Source organism: Eulemur rufifrons, chromosome 23 (genome assembly GCF_041146395.1).
Source record: "Eulemur rufifrons isolate Redbay chromosome 23, OSU_ERuf_1, whole genome shotgun sequence".
NCBI lineage: Eukaryota > Metazoa > Chordata > Mammalia > Primates > Lemuridae > Eulemur > Eulemur rufifrons.
In genome coordinates, this window is record NC_091005.1 from 16,732,591 (window position 1) to 16,751,882 (window position 19,292).

The 19,292-nt window shown below is 38.9% G+C and overlaps 1 protein-coding gene across 4 annotated transcripts in view; it reads left to right on the forward strand.

The window, feature by feature from the left end:
• The window catches only part of ZFP1 (ZFP1 zinc finger protein), a 28,788-nt gene extending 17,860 nt beyond the window's left edge, over window positions 1-10,928 (forward strand). For 3 of the 4 annotated variants that reach the window (XM_069456352.1, XM_069456354.1, XM_069456353.1), the window contains one exon: window positions 8,827-10,928. In XM_069456352.1, the coding sequence (XP_069312453.1) occupies window positions 8,827-9,908 (1,082 nt within the window). In that variant the 3' untranslated portion in view covers window positions 9,909-10,928. The remainder of the gene's footprint in view (window positions 1-8,826) is intronic. The other variant, XM_069456355.1, reaches the window with a different exon arrangement.
• The last annotated feature ends 8,364 nt before the right edge of the window (window positions 10,929-19,292 follow it).

A 19,292-nucleotide genomic window follows, 5' to 3' on the forward strand; every position in this document is an offset into this window, starting at 1 on the left:
CTGGAAGGATGTTTGCAGTTTTAGTAGCGGGGCAGTGTTAGTGAGTAACAGGCCTGCCTGGCAGGATTCAATGGTTTTAAATCCTGGAGATATCAGGTAAACTTTGCTATTTACTTAATACTTACCTTGACTCTGGAAAACAAAGCAAGAGAATCAGTTATGTTTTAAATAACATGACTTTCTTTTTTTTTTTTTTTTTTTTTTTGTTGTTGTTGTTGAGACAGAGTCTCACTTTGTTGATGACTTTCTTAAAGAAGTAAATCTTGTACTGTAGCTGCTTATAAACTGTTGTTTGAGAAGAATCAAAGTAAATTAATAATTGTGGATGATAAAAAAGTCTTAAAATAGTCATGGTTAAAGACACAAAGGAGATTTGGTTATTTCTGTGGCATATAGCAATTTAACGTAATTATAATTATTTACATATACCAAGACATATTAGAATTTTAGGAATCTCATGCAGTTTTGGAACAGATATTCATAATACTTATACAAATATAACCCAAGGAAAGTTAAACACCATTTCATATTTGACAATGCTTTCTGTATGGTTTTAATATACCAAGTAAGCCTGATATGTCTCTCCTGGACTTTTAGTGGCTCTATTAAAATGCTAGTTTGAGGTTAAAAGCACTGAATTTGGAATTTTGGTTTTAGAAAGTTGTCAAATATTAAAGGTTTAAAACATTTGTTCAAAATAAAATCACAAGTCACTGTAAAATAATGGTCATTTATTTAACCAAGAGTGATAGTCATCAAAGGGCTCTAGGCACGGGGGTACATGCCTGTAATCCTAGCACTTTGGGTGGGTCAGGTGTGAGGATTGCTTGAAGCCAGGAGTTCAAGACCAGCCAGAGCAAGACCCCATCTTTCCAAAAAAATAGAAAAATTAGCCAAGTATGGTGGCACACACCTTTAATCCCAGCTACTTGGGATAGTGAGGCAGGAGGATCCATTGAGCACAGTAATTTGAGGTTGTAGTGAGTTGTGAGTGCCACAGCACTCTACCATGGGCGACAGAGACCTTGTCTCCAAAAAAAAAAAAAAAGTGGCTTTAAAGTCAATGTAGGAAGTTATATGGGGGATAACCCTTTTCAAGTTTAGTTTTTGTAGTCAGAAACCTAATAGAGACAACACTGGGAGTATCTTGATAAAGCATAAAATCTTTGTTTCTGTTAGGCCAGATGGCCTAAAGGAAAACTTTCTATAGTGCATTTGCTTTTTTGTTTGTTTTTTTATGGGAAGCCCATTTAGATAACTTGGGCATTAAACCTGAAGAAAAGGGCAGTTGGATTAATCAGACACAGTAAGAATGTCATGAGCGTACAGTGCATTACATAGAAGAATGTGAATAAGAAAAACTAGTACCTTGAATAGGGGAACAAATTACTCTTAGCAACCGCAAAAGTTTTCTGACCATATTAAATAATTTAGACATATCAAGAAAGGCCAAGAGTATGTTGTTAAGCTATATTGGAGGGAAACATTGTTTTCTTTTTTATTTATTTTTTTTATTTTTTTTTATTTTTTTATTTTTTTGAGACAGAGTCTCACTCTGTTGTCCAGGCTAGAGTAAGTGCCGTGGCGTCAGCCTAGCTCACAGCAACCTCAAACTCCTGAGCTCAAGGGATCCTCCTGCCTCAGCCTCCCGAGTAGCTGGGACTACAGGCATGCACCACCATGCCCGGCTAATTTTTTCTATATATATTTTTAGCTGTCCATATAATTTCTTTCTATTTTTAGTAGAGATGGGGTCTCGCTCTTGCTCAGGCTGGTCTCGAACTCCTGAGCTCAAACGATCCACCCACCTCGGCCTCTCAGAGTGCTAGGATTACAGGCGTGAGCCACCGCGCCCGGCCAAAACATTGTTTTCTTAAACCTTTAAGATATTCTAAGGTCAGGCCATAACAACAGACTCCAAACCAGAAGGGAAAAATTTACAGGAGCTGACAGAAAGTGAAGGTGAGCGTTATCATCTCAGCTTTTTTAAAGGGGGGAAAAAAAGCTGAAGTCAGTCATATGTAGAGGAAGTTGAGCTTTTAAGATATAAATCTGAGAATTTTTTTAATTAAAAAAAGTAATGTCATATAATTTCATTAAGAGTAAATATCTTTTAAGAAAACTGTGTTTTAGCCAAAATTTTTAAAAAAATTTTCTGAAATAACCAGTTATTTTAGGACACAAATTTACCATATAAGATCTTTTCTCATACAACATTCTCCTTTATGTTTACCCAAAACATATTTTTATTATCATAGCCTTTTAAAATATCTTTTATTACTTCCTTTCGTTTCTTCCTAAATCTATATTTTGAATCAACCTTTAAGTAACTTCTGAATTAGACAAAATTATATATGTAATTTTTTAATAACATTTCATGCCTCTTTTATAATTTTTCTTATGAAAAACATCTTATTCTTTGATATACTTTATATATAGAATCACATGTATTGACTAGAATTCTTAGGTTTTCACTAAAATTTTAAGTTACAAAAAATAAGAAGCAGGAAATCATGCTTTGTCTATTATATATCAGTATTTTATAGATGAGAACCAATTTTTTTAGAAAACATTTTCTTATAACTTTTCTGTTAACTGGAAATGAACCAACCATTTGAGTGTCTTTTATTTACTATAACAAAACTCTGATTCTAAAGTATATGAAAATTTCATTTATCCCATTTATATTTGCCTAATTTATTTATCTTAGTTTAGAATCCAGTTATTTTTAAGTTAATATTCTTTTAACCATTTTTATACCCTGTAAATTAGATACAGAACACAGACTAGGTATCAAAATAGTTTTGATTACTGCTTTTAAACTCAAAAAATTCTACCAAGAAAACAAACATACGTATTTTAGTAAGAGTTGCTATTTTGAACAATGTGACATCTTTTCTAAGTTTTATAAATATAGAAGTTTTAGAATATATCCTGTTTAAGGGTGTTAACTAATTAGATCCTTCCAAAACACCATCATCCCAACATAAAATCTGTTGACATTATAGGGATCAAAATCTCTGCCTCCCCGCCCACCCTCCCCAAAGTTGGGCCAAACTGTAGAAAGCAAAGTCCTCTGTCACCCTAAAGGTTTGCTGAAAAATAACTGATGTGAGGCAGATTAATAGGAGTTAAATTACAAACTTATACGTGGGAGCCTTCAGAATGAACACTCAAAGATACAGGGAAAATTGTACGTTTTTATGCTTAGGGGTTCAACAAAGTATGGACAGTTCTGTAGAAATTTGATTGGACAAAAAGGGTATGATCTAATGCTAACAGGCTGAGTAGTAGAACCCAGCAAGGCCTTTCTTTCTAGATCGCGTTTGACTTCTCTGAGTGTGCTTTCCTTCCTTCTGGGTATGGGGCAGGGCCCTTTCTGGAACCAGGTTTTTACAGGAAGACAAAGTAGGTCAGGTAATTACTTCATGACCAGTTTTGACATAGAATAATTTTAGGTTTTATGGCTGGCTTTCAGAAAAAGCAGTTCTGGCTTTGTAACCTGCCTTGGGGTAAAGGGGTTCTGATTTCTATGGCTAGCCTCGGGGAAGAATGGAATGGAGAAGCAGGAAGACCAGGAACCTTTGCTTCTGAGGCTATTTGAGAATAGTTTTTTGAGCCCCATCAATGTGATGTCACCTGACTGTAGACTGGAAAAAACCTTCAGGACCAATGCTTAGCACCTCAAATAATGACACAAAGTTGTAGCATTTTTTTTTTTTTACATGAGGATTAAGATTAAGCTATTCTAAAAACAAGGTAAGTAGTCTCAAAACATTTTCCAATTTGAGTGTAAACTTGAGTACATGTAATTTTTCCAAAGAGTAAGACTGCTTTGAGATTCTCTTCAGATTCTAATAACCATTTTGTTTATCTTAAAATAAATTACTATACAAAAATCAACAACTTAGGGATCCCCGCCTCCCCTGCAAATACTTTGCTATGGCAATACAATGTACACACACAACCAGCTAGCTTGTAAAGAGTAGGACAGATCACGAGCGGGCAAGACCAAAGGGAAAACTAAAGCTTCCAATTTAAGCTCTTGTAACTACAATTTCTAAGACAGCTTTGAATCCCTAACAGTGCTGTTAGTATTAGATGATAGAAAGAGTCAGAAACACATTTTGTCTGTACCTTTCCATAGACATTGAAATCAGTGGAAGAAACTGCATCTGCAACTAGGATTAAAAGACCAAAACCAAAATACCTTTATAAACCTTTGACCATAAGTTTCTGTTTTTATGCTCCTGTTTACTTGATGTTTTATATTCTAATTTACTAAATCTCATTTTTTTGTTCAAGCTTTTCTACATTTTTACCTCATTAAAGAACCTTAAACACGTGGGTATTTTTATTGATAACTCAGGAGATTTAGCTATCATCAGTAGTCCAATAATATTAAATTTGCCTTACTTACCAAAAATCATACAAACACATAGCAGTTTGTCTTAGGCTGGGTTATAACTATATAACTATAGTTTTATAACCTTTGTGTCAAACCCTGACACCTTAAGAACATAAAAATGTCCAGTGAAACCCAGGCAAAAAATGTATGCTGACAATTTGAAAACATTTTTATTCATACTTTACCAGTAATATGTTTTTCTTTTTTAATAACCAGCTTATTTACCAAAGATTACTAAATTCATGTCAACTAGAAAAGCATTTGGATTTGCTTAATTAACTTATGAGTGCCCTTATTTATAAGCCAGTTTAGAACCATGTAGTCACAAACATAATACATGTACACACATGAAACATATCTAAACATACACTCACCTGCACACAAAGTTCCAGTAGCTTTTACCTCAGAACTCTAGCCATGAAATAGTAATATAAACTCACCAGTTTATGAAAGATGACTGGATCCAAATTGCTTCCGACAAAACTGGAACTTGTTCAGATGGGTAAACCTCACTTGCCCTGATAATCTAATAACACCTGTGGATCAAACTTTTGGGTAAAATAATTTCCATGGCAGTTTAATTTAAAAGGAAAACCTCACTTAGCCTTTTTTCTTCAGTTTAACATGAGTTTTCAATTTTTACATTTTAGCTAGAACTGGCTGCAAGATCTTGGAATAGCCTTCAAGCAGTAATACCATAAACAGTGAATTTATCTCAACATCAGTAGGAAAAGTTAGCATATTCAGAGTAGACAGAAAAGAAAATAGAAAGCTTAAGAGACTCAACGTTTTAACTTTATAGTGGCAGGTCAAACATTTGAGCTCTGAATTTTCCTTGATGTAATTTGCCCTTCAGTTAAAACTTATACACAAGAATTAGCCATAACCAGCTAGTCCTAGAAAACCTGGCATGCCTTTGAACCTTTCTATTTATGAAAATATTTACAAGTAGAGGCATTATAAACCAACTGAGATGCCTGAAGGAGGTTGTTCTCCTCATCTTTCCTCATTTTTAGAGGATTTGTTTCCAATTTTTCTTTAAAAGAAGCAACCGAACTGTAGTCTAGGGTTTAGTGTAGTGCACTAGAGTACGCCAATTTTGGGTGGGATTTAGTGTTTGCATCCTCTTCTGTGTCTCAGTTTCTCTCTTCGGGGGTCTGCTAACTCTGAGAGGGCTCACAACACTGAGTGATCAGCTCTTACATGTGTTCCCTGGACCAGCCTCCTTTTAATTAATTTGTTGAGGAGTTCCCAGTAGGCCACTTCACTCCTCAGGGAGTCACCCCAGACACGCCCACTTAGGTCCCCAGTCACACCTTTCAGCAAGGAAGAGTAAACTGCCCTTTCTCTTCAGAGGCGAGAAACTCAGTCTCTCGTTTATCTACAAACAGGACAGTTTGGTTTCCTCTTTTACAAATGTGCAGAAAAGCCAATTGAGATTAATTTTGGGAGGAAGAGGCAATAGAGAAGACCTTTTAGAATGTACTTCCAAATCAAAATTAATTTGTTGATCCCAAACAACAAATTCATAGGAAAAGAACCAACACCTTAGAATAAACCAGGATCATCAACCAAGAACAGGGGCCCAAGGGAGTCCGTGCTGGTACCTGGTGCCGAGTTCAGGCTACTCGTTCGGGAGGCCCTGAGTCTTCTAAGCCCCATGTTGGATGCCATCTTGTCAATGGAAAAGAAACAGAACTCTGTAAAATAAAGATGTCTATTCTGAGCTGAGTATGTGTGACCATGGCCCAAGAGTCATACCCAAGAAGCCTTGACCAAGTGGTCTCGCCATGGTTTGGGGTTAGAGTTTGGTTTTATGTGTTTCAGGGAGACAGGAATTACACATAAAGTCATAAATCAATACATGGAAGGCATACAGTGGTTTGGGCAGAAAAGGCGGGACATCTCAAAGCGGGGAATTACAGGTTATAGATGGGTTTAAAGATTCTGATTTGTAATTGGTCAAAGAAATGAAGCTTTCTCTAAAGCCTTAGAATGTTTTAAGATACAGAAGTCTGTTAATCAGAGGCAAGTCACCAGACATACACCTGTAGGTGTGGTTGAAGCTTTGTCTTGTATAGCCTCAGGCCTGTTAATGAGTTACAAAGGGTATTTCCAAGAAGGGAGGGAGACATGAGGAGGCATGTCTGACCTCCCTTCTCAGGGCCAGCAACTTGGCTTTAGGGTATTTCTGGGATCCCCTTGGCCAAGAGGGTGTCCATTCACTTGGCTGGGAGGCTTAAGATTTTATGTTAGTTCACAGTGTAGTGGTCTTAAGGAAGATAAGGGTGGTTTTTTTTTTTTTTTTTTTTTTTTTTTTGGAGACAGAGTCTTGCTCTGTTGCCTGGGCTAGAGTGCCGTGGCATCAGCCCAACTCAAAACAACTTCACATTCCTGGGCTCAAGCAATCCTCCTGCCTCAGCCTCCCAAGTGGCTGGGACTACAGGCATGTGCCACCACGCCCAGCTAATTTTTTCTATTGTTAGTTGTCTGGCTAATTTCTTTTTAGTTTTAGTAGAGATGGGGTCTTGCTCTTGCTCAGACTGGTCTTGAACTCCTGACCTCAAGCGATCCTCCCGCCTCAGCCTCCCAGAGTGCTAGGATTACAGGCGTGAGCCACCACGCTTGGCCAACAAGGTCACTCTTGTTTTGAAAAACCTATCTTCTGGCCAGGCATGGTGGGTCACGCCTGTAATCCTGGCATTCTGGGAGGCTGAGGTGGGAGGATGGCTTGAGCTCAGGAGTTCAAGACCAGCCTTGGCAAGAGTAAGACCTTGTCTCTACTAAAAATTTAAAAAATGATTTGCATGGTGGTGCATGCCTGTAGTTCCAGATACTCAGGAGGCTGAGGCAGGAGGATCCCTTGAGCCCAGAAGTTTGAGGTTACTGTGAGCTAGGCTGACACCACTGCACTCTAGGTCTGGGCAACAGCAAGACACTCTAAAAAAAAAAAAAAAAAAAAAAAAAGACAATGTCATGCACAAAATGGCAGCAAGATCACAAAACTCAAGAATGAGTAGTAACTAAGTTGAAAGTCAAAGTTATTAAAGGCCTATATATTGAAGCTGGGTAACTTGATCCTTAAGATCCATTCAAATAAAACGAACTTAAGTATTAAAGAAAGGAAAGTAGCCTACTTGGGAGGCTGAAGTTGGACAGTAGCTTGAGCCCAGGAGTTCGGAGGTTGCAGTGAGCTGTGATCGTGCACTGCTCACTGCTCTCCGGCCTGGGTGACAAAGCAGGACCCTGTGTGTTTAAAAAAAAAAAAAAAAAAAAAAGAAAGAAAGAAAAGGAAAGAATGATGGTGAAAACATGTTCACTCTCCTAACAACTTCAATAGAAAAGAAAGCTGTAAAACCAGCAGCAGTAGTGAGTGATTCTGTTGTAAAGATCTTAGATTTGTTTTGTATTTCCATAGAATATGAGTTCCTGGGGGTATCTTGCCATCCATTTGGAAGAGAGTCTTAACTTTAGAGATTTGGGGCTCTGCAGTGAGGTTGTCTCTGCAAACCTGTGAGAAATGCAGCTTTTAGGAAATTTTTGGTATGAATGAGCAGAGTAGAAACAAGGGGAAAGAGCCTAGAAGAATGTAGACTAATGCTGAGTCTGCCACAGTAAACTACAGAGTGTTGGCTGCTAAACTCAGATCTCCCTAGGTGTTTCCCCTTAACAGCCTCATCTACTTATTTTCTTGGTCTCTGTGCTAACTGTTCAGTGTCTTTTTTTTTTTGAGACAGAGTCTCACTCTGTTGCCCGGGCTAGAGTGAGTGCCGTGGTGTCAGTCTAGCTCACAGCAACCTCAAACTCCTGGGCTTAAGCGATCCTACCGCCTCAGCCTCCCGAGTAGCTGGGACTACAGGCATGCGCCACCATGCCCGGCTAATTTTTTGTATATATATATTTTAGTTGTCCATATAATTTCTTTCTATTTTTAGTAGAGATGGGGTCTCACTCTTGCTCAGGCTGGTCTCGAACTCCTGACCTCGAGCAATCCACCCGCCTCGGCCTCCCAGAGTGCTAGGATTACAGGCGTGAGCCACCACGCCCGGCCTGTTCAGTGTCCTTGAGGACACTAGGAATCTCCTTCATCCCTGGAATTGCCAACCTTCCCCCATCATTTGTGTTCTTTTTGCTGCCTTTTGTTTTTCACTTTCTCTACCTACTTTTTAAGGTCGTTTTGTCATTTGGCAATGCTACTTGTATCCATTTGGGTTTCTGCTTTTTTTTGCCTGCACACTTTTATATTTGTCTTTTTCTTTGAAAGTTTAAGAGGAAAAATTTGCACTGGCTATCTTTTAATACTGGGAGACTAGGTCCCAAACTAAAGAATCAGCCCTATGATAGAACATTTGTGAAGACTTCCTATTCTATAATAGTGACGGTATTAACAGGGTACATTTCATTGTTTTTTATCCTAGAAGTGTGGAAGGCTGATGACCAGATGGAAAGGGACCCCAGAAACCCACAGGAGCATGCGAGGCAATTTGTAATCCTTAAGAACCAAACTCCAATTGAGGAAAGAGGTAATATCTTTGAAAAAACACTTAATCTGAATACAGACTTTGTTTCTTTAAGACAAGTACCCTATAAATATGACTTATATGAAAAAACTTTGAAATATAACTCAGACTTACATAATAGTAATAGGAACTATGCAAGAAGGAAAGCTGATGACTGTAATGGATTTGGAAAAGCATTCCTCTATGTTAAGCAAGAGAAAACCCACCCTGAAGTAGAATACTCTGAATATAATAAAAGTGGAACAGCCTTCAGCCATAAAGAAGCCATTTTTAAACATCAGAAAATTAAAAATTTGGTTCAGCCATTTATTTGTAATTACTGTGACAAAGCCTTCTCCTTTAAGTCACTCCTTATTAGTCATAAGAGAATACATACTGGAGAAAAACCATATGAATGTAATGTATGTAAGAAAACCTTCTCCCATAAGGCAAACCTCATCAAACATCAGAGAATTCATACTGGGGAGAAACCTTTTGAATGTCCTGAATGTGGAAAAGCTTTCACTCACCAGTCAAACCTCATTGTACACCAGAGAGCACATATGGAGAAGAAGCCCTATGAATGCAGCGAGTGTGGAAAGACATTTGCCCAGAAGTTTGAACTCACTACACACCAGAGAATTCATACAGGAGAACGACCTTATGAGTGTAATGAGTGTGCAAAAACCTTCTTCAAGAAATCAAACCTCATAATACATCAGAAAATTCACACAGGGGAGAAGCGCTATGAGTGCAGCGAATGTGGAAAATCCTTTATCCAGAACTCACAACTCATCATACACATGAGAACTCATACAGGAGAGAAACCCTACGAATGTACTGAATGTGGCAAAACTTTCAGCCAGAGGTCAACTCTTAGATTACATTTGCGAATCCATACGGGTGAGAAACCGTATGAGTGTTCTGAATGTGGGAAGGCCTTCAGCAGAAAGTCCCGACTCAGTGTCCACCAGAGAGTTCACATAGGGGATAAACCCTGAGACTGCATGCACCTAGGTTGTACTGTGGAAAACCCTCCCACCAGAACCCTTCCAACCAGGGAGAAACCTTATGAAGGTATTGAAGGAACATAGGAATTCACACTGAGATATAATCTCAACTCAAATGTATAAAAAATAGGATCCCATAAGAACATTATACTGGAAGTTACATATGATACCTAGCTAAACAATACATATGAGAATGTATCCAATTGTAAATAGACATACTCAGCTGTATTACAATGAGCTTTTTAAAATCTTGAATGAATTGAATATTCTAAGCAGCAGCATAAAGGAGACACAGTTTCCTAAGAATTCAGTGGTTATGTGCAAGCATGCCACAGAACACAAATTGCGTGTTTTAGATCTGTACATGTGAATTTAGCATAATCACTGGGAGTTTGAAATTCTTGTCCTCTGTGATAATTAGGACATATCAAACAATTTTCCATACTGAACATCACATGTGTTTTTCAGTACCTCTACAATCCAGTATGCATTCCAAATGAAATATGTAACAGATTTTAAAGTAGCATGTAGCCTATGTCTTTTCCTACTGCTTGCTGGCATATATATGTTGGTATGACCATGTTACTGAGCTCCCTCTTCACTAAACAGAAGACACTGTTGAAGTTTTACTTGCTTCTGGTGTGCTGAAGATTTTCTAGAAGCACTATTTACATAAATATGCAAGTGTGAGATACTTAAGAGGTGATCGAGAGAGAGAAAGCAGATGTGGGCTGTACTACTCAGTATGCCCACAGAATAAGGATTTACCATGTAAAGACAATATCCCCATTCGTCATGCTCTTGTTATTTTTCAGCAGGATATTTACATACAAATGCATGTCTATAACCAAAATACTGTGTAACCCAGGAACTACCTGTTTTTATTTGTGTTTCTCTTAATATTTTATGAATTGTCTTGCAAAAAAAATGATAGGATGCTTATATAGCTCAAAAATGTTACAGGAAAAATAATTTATTTTAAGAGACTGTCAAGAACTGTTTTTCATGCTTAAGATTTTCCATATTTGGAGGCCGGGCGCGGTGGCTAACGCCTGTAATCCTAGCACTCTGGGAGGCCGAGGTGGGCGGATCGTTTGAGCTCAGGAGTTCGAGACCAGCCTGAGCAAGAGCGAGACCCCATCTCTACTAAAAATAGAAAGAAATTATATGGACAGCTAAAAATATATATAGAAAAAATTAGCCGGGCATGGTGGTGCATGCCTGTAGTCCCAGCTACTCGGGAGGCTGAGACAGAAGGATCGCTTGAGCTCAGGAGTTTGAGGTTGCTGTGAGCTAGGCTAATGCCACGGCACTCACTCTAGCCTGGGCAACAGAGTGAGACTCTGTCTCAAAAAAAAAAAAAGATTTTCCATATTTGGAAATGAACTTTTGCAGTATTCTGTTGTTTAGCGGAAGCATATCTACATTCTTGAGTTTCACTATTGTCAACCTAAAACATTTCCTTTTGGAACCTAACTTAGTGTAAGTTACTACCTTTCCTTTCCATGTTCACACTGTATAAGTTAGACTTTACAGTGGTCTCTCCATATATTGTTTGATGATTAAAGTAAACAAATTATTTTTGCATAGCTCAAAGTAATGCCATTTTAGGCTCAAATTCACAAGTTCAGCCTTTCCCTGTCAATCATGCATTAGAATTATAAATGGCAACCAAAACTGGCCTTTTATTCTTTTACTCGTTGTTTTAAAGATCACTGTTGTGCTGTGACTATGTGAATGTGAATGAATTGCCCAACAAATTTACCATAACATCTGTAGCCCAGTAAGTTTGTTTTTGTAAGTTGTCATCTTACCTACTAACAACAAAAGCAGCAGGGGAAAAAGTTAATTTTGTATGCTGCTGTTGGAAATGGAAATTGTGACAGCCTCCCTGGAAAACATTGTGACTCAGTGTTTTAACGTTAGTATCTATACTCTTCAACCCAGGAGTCTCCTGGGAATCTATCCCTAAGAAAAAAAATAAAGTGCCAGAAGTTAAGATTATATGTTTATCAATGTATATTGTAGTATTTTTTGGTAAGGACCTCAAAACAAGAAAAAGGAGGAAAAAAACCATCAGTAAGGGAATGGTTGAAGAAATTGTAAAAACATACCATGGCTGAATGGTATTCCATTGAAAAGAATGTGTGGGAGCAAACTCCTCCAGGTCAGATGAGGAAAGCAAAAGGAAAGAGAGAAGATGTATGTATGTGTATGGCAATTTTTATAAAATAAAGATTCAAACATCTTGTATATGTGTATACTTGCATATGATTTTTATGGGCTTGGAGAATAGAATTCCTTCCATTTTTAACTTCTGGAACCCAATTGCTGTATTAGTGAAGATTCCAGCAGGAAACTGAATTAGTCCCATATTCTTCATATGAAAGGACTACTTACAGAAATGAGGGAAGGGTTAAGGGAACAAACAAAGGATGATCCATAGACCAGCAGCGCTAGGAAGCTGTTGTCTCCCTAAGGCTGAAGTGATAAAAGTAGAAAACTGTGTTCCAGGAGCCCAGTGAGAGCCAAAAATCTTGGAAGAGGGTCTTCTAAGTGCATGTTGAAGCCCTAGAAAGATGCAGCTACTGTGAGAGACAGATCCAAAGCAGGGAGGGGAGAAGCCTCATCTCTTTGCTGCTCAGTCTCCTGCAGATGCCTCCATTGACTGACACAGACCAGAAGCCCAGAGGATGCTGTGTTCCTGGCATAAAGCAGGGCAGAGAAGGATGGAGAGTGGACCCAAAGGGCAAACAGCACAATCAGCAAATCCATCATCTCAACCTCTGAACCTTGCTGCTCCAACTGAAATGAGGCTTTCCCAGAAGGACCCTACTTCCCCTATTATAGTCATCTTGAGTAGCAGCTATTTTCTGTCATGTCCCTTAAGCCTTTAGAGGTAGGATGACTCTGTAAAACCCAATTTCAGAGGAAATATTAATTGGAGAGTTACTGCACGGACAGTAGTTTAAACCATAAGATAGATGAGATTACCTAGAAAAAGAGCATAAAGAAGAATTTCAAGGATGGAGTCCTGAACACTCATCCCAGTGTTCAGAGGGGATGAGGAGGAACCAGAAAAGGGGACTGAGAAGGAACACCCAGGGTTAGGATGAAAAACCAGGAAAGGGTATTATCCCAGAGCCAAGTGAAAAAGTATTTTCAAGTAGAGGGAGTAATCACAGTATTAAATGCTAGTAAGGTAGAGAAGGGTATGCACCGAGATTAACCATCAGTGAGGTCATTTTGATAATAGTTTCAAAGGAATGGTCAGGGAAAATCTAGAAGGATTCAAGATCAAATTGGAAATAGAAAGTGTAGATAAGGGGCAAAGTGTCAAAGACTGAAGGGTCTGAGATTTTGCCCTACTTGCAGGCTAACAAGTTAACCTGCCACAATGTCATGGATCCTAGCAGAGGACACATTGTATTGACTTGGGAAAATATTGGTGGTATTTATTACTCATAGCAATATCAGTAACCAGAGTATCATGATTTTCTTGTGCCAATTCCCACAGGATGACACTGTAGGGGCCGCGTGATGCCTGCACATGCAGTGAGTTGTGTTACAGAAGAGGAGCTCTGGGTTTAGGAAACCTGAATCTTACAATGGGCTGGGAGCAAACCTTCCCAACCTTTGCCTGGAAGGAACGAATTATCTTTATTATGGTGGATGCTAAACCTGCTGCCTGCTCTGGAGAGAGAACTGTCTTCTAGGGCTGTTCATGCTTCAGACATTGTGAAAAGATAGTTTGGAACTATCTAGAACTGGCATCGGTGTCTATACTTGTAAGACAGACAAACATGAGAAAGCTATGGAGAATTGTCTCAACAGAGAAATGGATGGGTAGCTGAAGAGATGTAGGCTCAAGAGGATTTTGGTGTTTAAGATGTTAGAAATTCTAAGATGTACTTACAAATTCACAGAAATGACCAGTAGAAAGAAAAACTACCACAGGAAAATATGAGGAGAATGGACTAGAGCAGAGTCTGAGCAGGTAAGAGGAAATTGGGATCCAGTATGCTATGAAAAGATCAGACTTTGGAGCATCAACCAAGGAAGAAGGCAAAGTATGGGCAGAAATAACATTAGAGCTTCTGAATGTTCTCATCTGGTTGCTTTTATTTGCACTATTAAACTGGAAACAAGGTTATCAGCTGAAGGTGAGGATGGGGAAGTGGTGTGAGAGGTTTGGGGGATAGGAGGGAGTAAAAGAAGTAATGGAAAGGTAGTATGGGTGCACTAAAGGCCCACTTGAGGTCAGTGGTCATGAGTTTAATGTATCAGTCATCAGGGTTTTGTTTTGCTCCACCTTAAGCAGAATTGGATTTAGCCTGGATTGATAGGTGTAAAGAGTAACTATAATGAATGATGGGATTTAAGCTGGTTAGGAGAAGAGGCAAAACTTGAGGGAAATCAGAGGGACTGACATCAGGAAGATAGCAAAATAAGACTTCCCAGTGCTTACCTCCCTGCAGAAACATCGATTTGAACAACTATCCATGCATGGAAACAACGTTTGTAAAAGCTAAGGGAACCAGGTGAGAGTTTACAGTTACAGAAATAAAAGACACATCGAAGGACAGTATTATGTTACTCGCATCAAGCCTTCCCCAACCCCAGGCATCACAGTGTGTATAGAGATACAGTCTCCACTTGGGGCATAAGGGGGAAGTGAACACCAGACTTTGCCTCAGACCCTAATAGCAGTCCACCACAGTAAAACTCAGCACGGGGCAGGCCTCCACCACCTAAACTCAAGGCCAGTAGCTACCAGCTGAACTTTCAGGCCCACCCCATCACCATGCTGGATCCCACAGGCCATGCTTCAGTCCTGCATAGGAGACTTAGTCTTCCAGCCAACTTCAGTGGCTCCAGGCTCACCCAACCATCAGTCCAGGCCCCACAGAATTGGGTCCCAGACCTGTAGACACAGGCTCCAGGAGTGCCCCAGGTTCCAGATTAGCCCACAGCCAGGTCAGCACCCTTGGCCTCAGGCATAGCGAGCCCCAGCCCTTGCCCCCGCCAGCTCCACAAGAGTTGACACAGTGCTGGGACCAGCCTCCAGCCTGCCCTGGCTCACTGGGCACCACCCCAAGACCCCCATCCAGCACTGTGTCAGCCTTTGTGCACCCAGGCTTCATATCAGCCCCTATGGACCCAGGCTCCAGGCTTCCCTTCAAGGACCAAGTCCACAAGCTCTAGGCCCAATTACACAGACCCAAGTACCGGGCCTGCCCACCTGCTGACCCAGACAGCAGATCAGCCTGCCAGAGGACACCAGCAACAAGCCCACCTGTGGACCAGACCAGATGGCCTGCCTAGAATCCCTGGACTGGCTGAAGAGCTTCCACACACAAAGTCAGTCTGCAATGCCTGGAATAAGTCCCTACCTTCTCCAAATGCCCAGACACCAACACACATCCACAAGGATCAAGAACAATCAGGGGAATATGATCCCATCAAAGGAAAAAAATAAAGCACCAGTAATTGACCCTAAAGATATTTAGGAAAGAAATTCAGGACATTTATGATCTGCTTGACAAATAATTCAAAATAATTATTTTAAGGAAGCTCAGTGAACTGCAAGCAAATACAGAGAAGCAATGCACTGAATTCAGTAACATAAATGACCAAAATGAGAAAGTATTATTTTTAGATATAGGGTCTTTCTCTGTCATCCAAACCGGAGTGCAGTGCCATAGTCATAGCTCACTGCAGCCTCCAACTCCTGAGCTCAAGTGATCCTCCTGCCTCAGCCTCCTAAGTAGCTTGGACTATAGGCCCGCACCACCAAGCCCAGCTAATTTTTCTTATTTTTTGTAGAGACGGTCTCACTATGTTGCCCAGGCAGGTCTTGGACTTCTAGCCTCAAGCATTCCTCCTATCTTGGCCTCCAAGAGCACTGGGGTTACAGATGAGAGCCACTGTGCTTGAGCCAAAGTGAGAAATTTAATAGAGATTGAAATTATAAAAACAAATCCTGGAGTAGAAAAATATACAATGAATGAAATGAAAAATGCAATAGAGAACATCAGTTGCAGAACTGATCAACCGGAAGAAAGAATCGGAACTCAAAGACAAGTTTTTTGAAAATATACAGTCAGAGGAATAAAAAAGGAAAGGAGAAAGCTTGAGGGATTTGGGGGATAGCATCAAAAGATCAAATGTTTGAGTCATAGAAGTTCAAGAAGGAGAAAGAAACAAAGGAGTAGAAAGCTTAAAGAAATAAAGCAGAAAACTTTCCAAATCTGGGAAAAGATGTAAATATCCAGGTGCAGGAAAATGAAGTGTCTCCATTCAGATTCAATTAAAACCAAGACTACATGTAATTGAACTGTGAAAGAGAGGGTCCTCAAAGCAGCAAGACACACACACACAAAAAAAACATATAAAGGAGTATTAATAAGGCTAGCAGTGGATTTCTCAACAGAAATTTTACAGGTTAGGAAAATAATGGGATGATATATGCAAAGTACTGAAGGAAAAAAAAGAAAACTGCCAGCCAAGAATACTGTATCCTGCATAGCTGTCCAGAAATAAAAGAGAGATAAGAACTTTCCCAGACAAACAAAAGCTGAGGGAGTTCATCACCACTAGACCTGTTCTCTCAAGAAATGCTAAAGGGATTTGAAGCTCTAAGAAAAGGATCATAGTAACATGAAAACATGAAACTCATTGGTAAAAGTTCACAGTCAAAATCAGAATATTCTAATACTGTAATGGTAGTACGTAAATCAATTATATCTTTAGTGTGAAAAGACAAAACTAAAAATAATAGCTATAATAATTTGCTAAGGGATACACAATATAAAAAGATGTAAAGTGTAACATCAAAAACAAAATTGGGAGAGGGGTGGGATTAAAGTGTAGTTTTGATATACAACCAAAGTTATCAGCTTAAAATAGCCAGTTATAACTATAGCATATTTATGTAAGTCTCGTGGTAACCAGAAAACAAAAACCTGTAGTACGTACACAAAAGATAAAAAGGAATCAAAGCCTGCCACTAAAGAAAATCACCTAATCACAAAAGAATATAGCAAGAGAGGAGGAACAAAGGAGCTATAGAAAACCAGAAAATAGTTAACAAAATGGCAGTAGTGAGTCCTTACTTATCAATAATTACCTTGAGCATAAATGGATTAAATTCTCCAATCAAAAGACAGAGTGGCTGAATGGATAAAAAAAAGAAAGACGACTATTTAGTACGTAGAAGAGACTCACTTCACCTTTAGGGACACATAGACAAAGTGAAAGGATGGAAATAGAAACTGAAAAAGCAGGGGTTGCTATGCTTAGCTAAAATAGAATTTAAGACAAGAACTGTAAAACAATGAATATCATTATATGACGACAAAGCTGTCAATCAAGAGGATATAATAACTGTGAATGTATGTGCACCTAATATCATACCACCTAAATGTATAAAGCAAATATTAATAGATCTGAAGGGAGAGATATACTGTAAGGACAGTAGAAGACTTCAGTACCCCACTGTCAGCAATGGACAGATATCCAAACAGAAAATCAATAAGGAGATACTGGACATAAACTACAATTTAGACCAAATGGGCCTGACATATACAGAACATTCCATCCAACAGCAGCATTACACATCTTCTTCTCAAGTACACACAGAACATTCTCTGGGACGGGATGTATGTTAGGCCACAAATTAAGTCTTAACAAATTTAAGAAGATCGTGATTATACCAAGTGTCTTTTCCAGTCAAAATGGTATGAAACAAATCAGTAACGAGGAATTTTGGGAAGTCCACAAATATGTAGAACTTAAACAACACGCTCGTGGCCAGGTACAGTGGCTCATGCCTCTAATTCCAGTGCTTTCGAGGCTGAGGCAGGAGGATTGCTTGAGGCCATGAGTTTGAGACCAGCCTGGGCAACATAGCAATACCCCATATCTCTATAAAAAATAAAAAAGTTAGCCAGGTGTGGTGGTGTGCACCTATAGTCACAGCTACTCAGGAGGTTGAGACAGGAGGATCACCTGAGCCTGAGAGCTTGAGGCTATAGTGAGCTATGATCATGCTACCACACTCCAGTCTGGGTGACAGAGTGAGACCCTGTCTTTAAAAAAAGAGAGAGAAAGAAAAAAGAAAAAATTATAAGCTAATATCCCTGATGAACATAGACGCGGAAATCCTCAACAAAATAGCAGCAAATCAAATCCAATAGCACATTAAAAGGATCATCCACCATAATCAAATGGGCTTTATCCCAGAAATGCAAGGATGCTTGAACATACACAAATCTATAAATGCAGTATGCCACATTAACAGAATGAAGGGCAAAAACCATGTGATTACCTTGATACAGAAAAAGCATTTGACAAAATTCAACATCATTTCATAATAAAAACTCTAAACAAAATAAATATAGAAGAAATGTACCTCAACACAGTAAAGTCCCTATATTACAAACGTACAACATAATGGTGAAGAGTTGAAACCTTTTTGTCTAAGATCAGGAGGAAGACAAGGTTGCCCACTCTCACCACTTATATTCAACATAGTTCTAGAAGTCCTAGCTAGAGCAGTTAGGCAGGAGAAGGAAATAAGAGTCATCCAAATTTGAAAGGAAGAAGTTAAATTGTTCTGTTTGCAGATGACATGATATTATATATAGAAAATCCTAAAAACTCCACCAAAAAACTTAGACTAAACAAACCTTGTTAAAGTGCAGGATGCAAAATTAACATACAAAAGTCAGTAGTAGGCCAGGCGAGGTGGCTCATGCCTGTAATCCTAGCACTCTGGGAGGCCAAGGCGGGCAGATCATTTGAGCTCAGGAGTTCGAGACCAGCCTGAGCAAAAGCAAGACCCTGTCTCTACTAAAAAAAAAAATAGAAAGAAATTAAAGAAAAAAGTAGCATTAAATTAATACTAATAACGAACCATCTAAAAAGGAAAAAACAATCCCATTTACAATAGCTACAAAAAAAAAAAAAAATTAACAACTCAGGAGTAAATTTAACCAAGGAGGTGAAAGATCTGTATACCTAAAACTATAAAACATTGATAAAAAGAATTGAAGATGGCAAATAAATGGAAAGCCATCCTGTGTTCATGGATTGAAGGAACATTGTTAAAATGTCCATGATATCCAAAAAGCAATGTATAAGATTCAATGCAATCCCTGTCAAAATTCCAATGACATTTTTCACAGAAACAAAAGACAATCCTTAAATTTGTATAGAACCACCAAATAGCCAAAGCAATCTTGAGCAAAAAGAACAAAGCTGGAGGCATCACATTACCTGACTTCAGAAATACTACAAAGCTATAATAATCAAAACAGCATGGTACTGGCATAAATAGAGACACATAGACCAATGAAACAGAATAGAGAACCT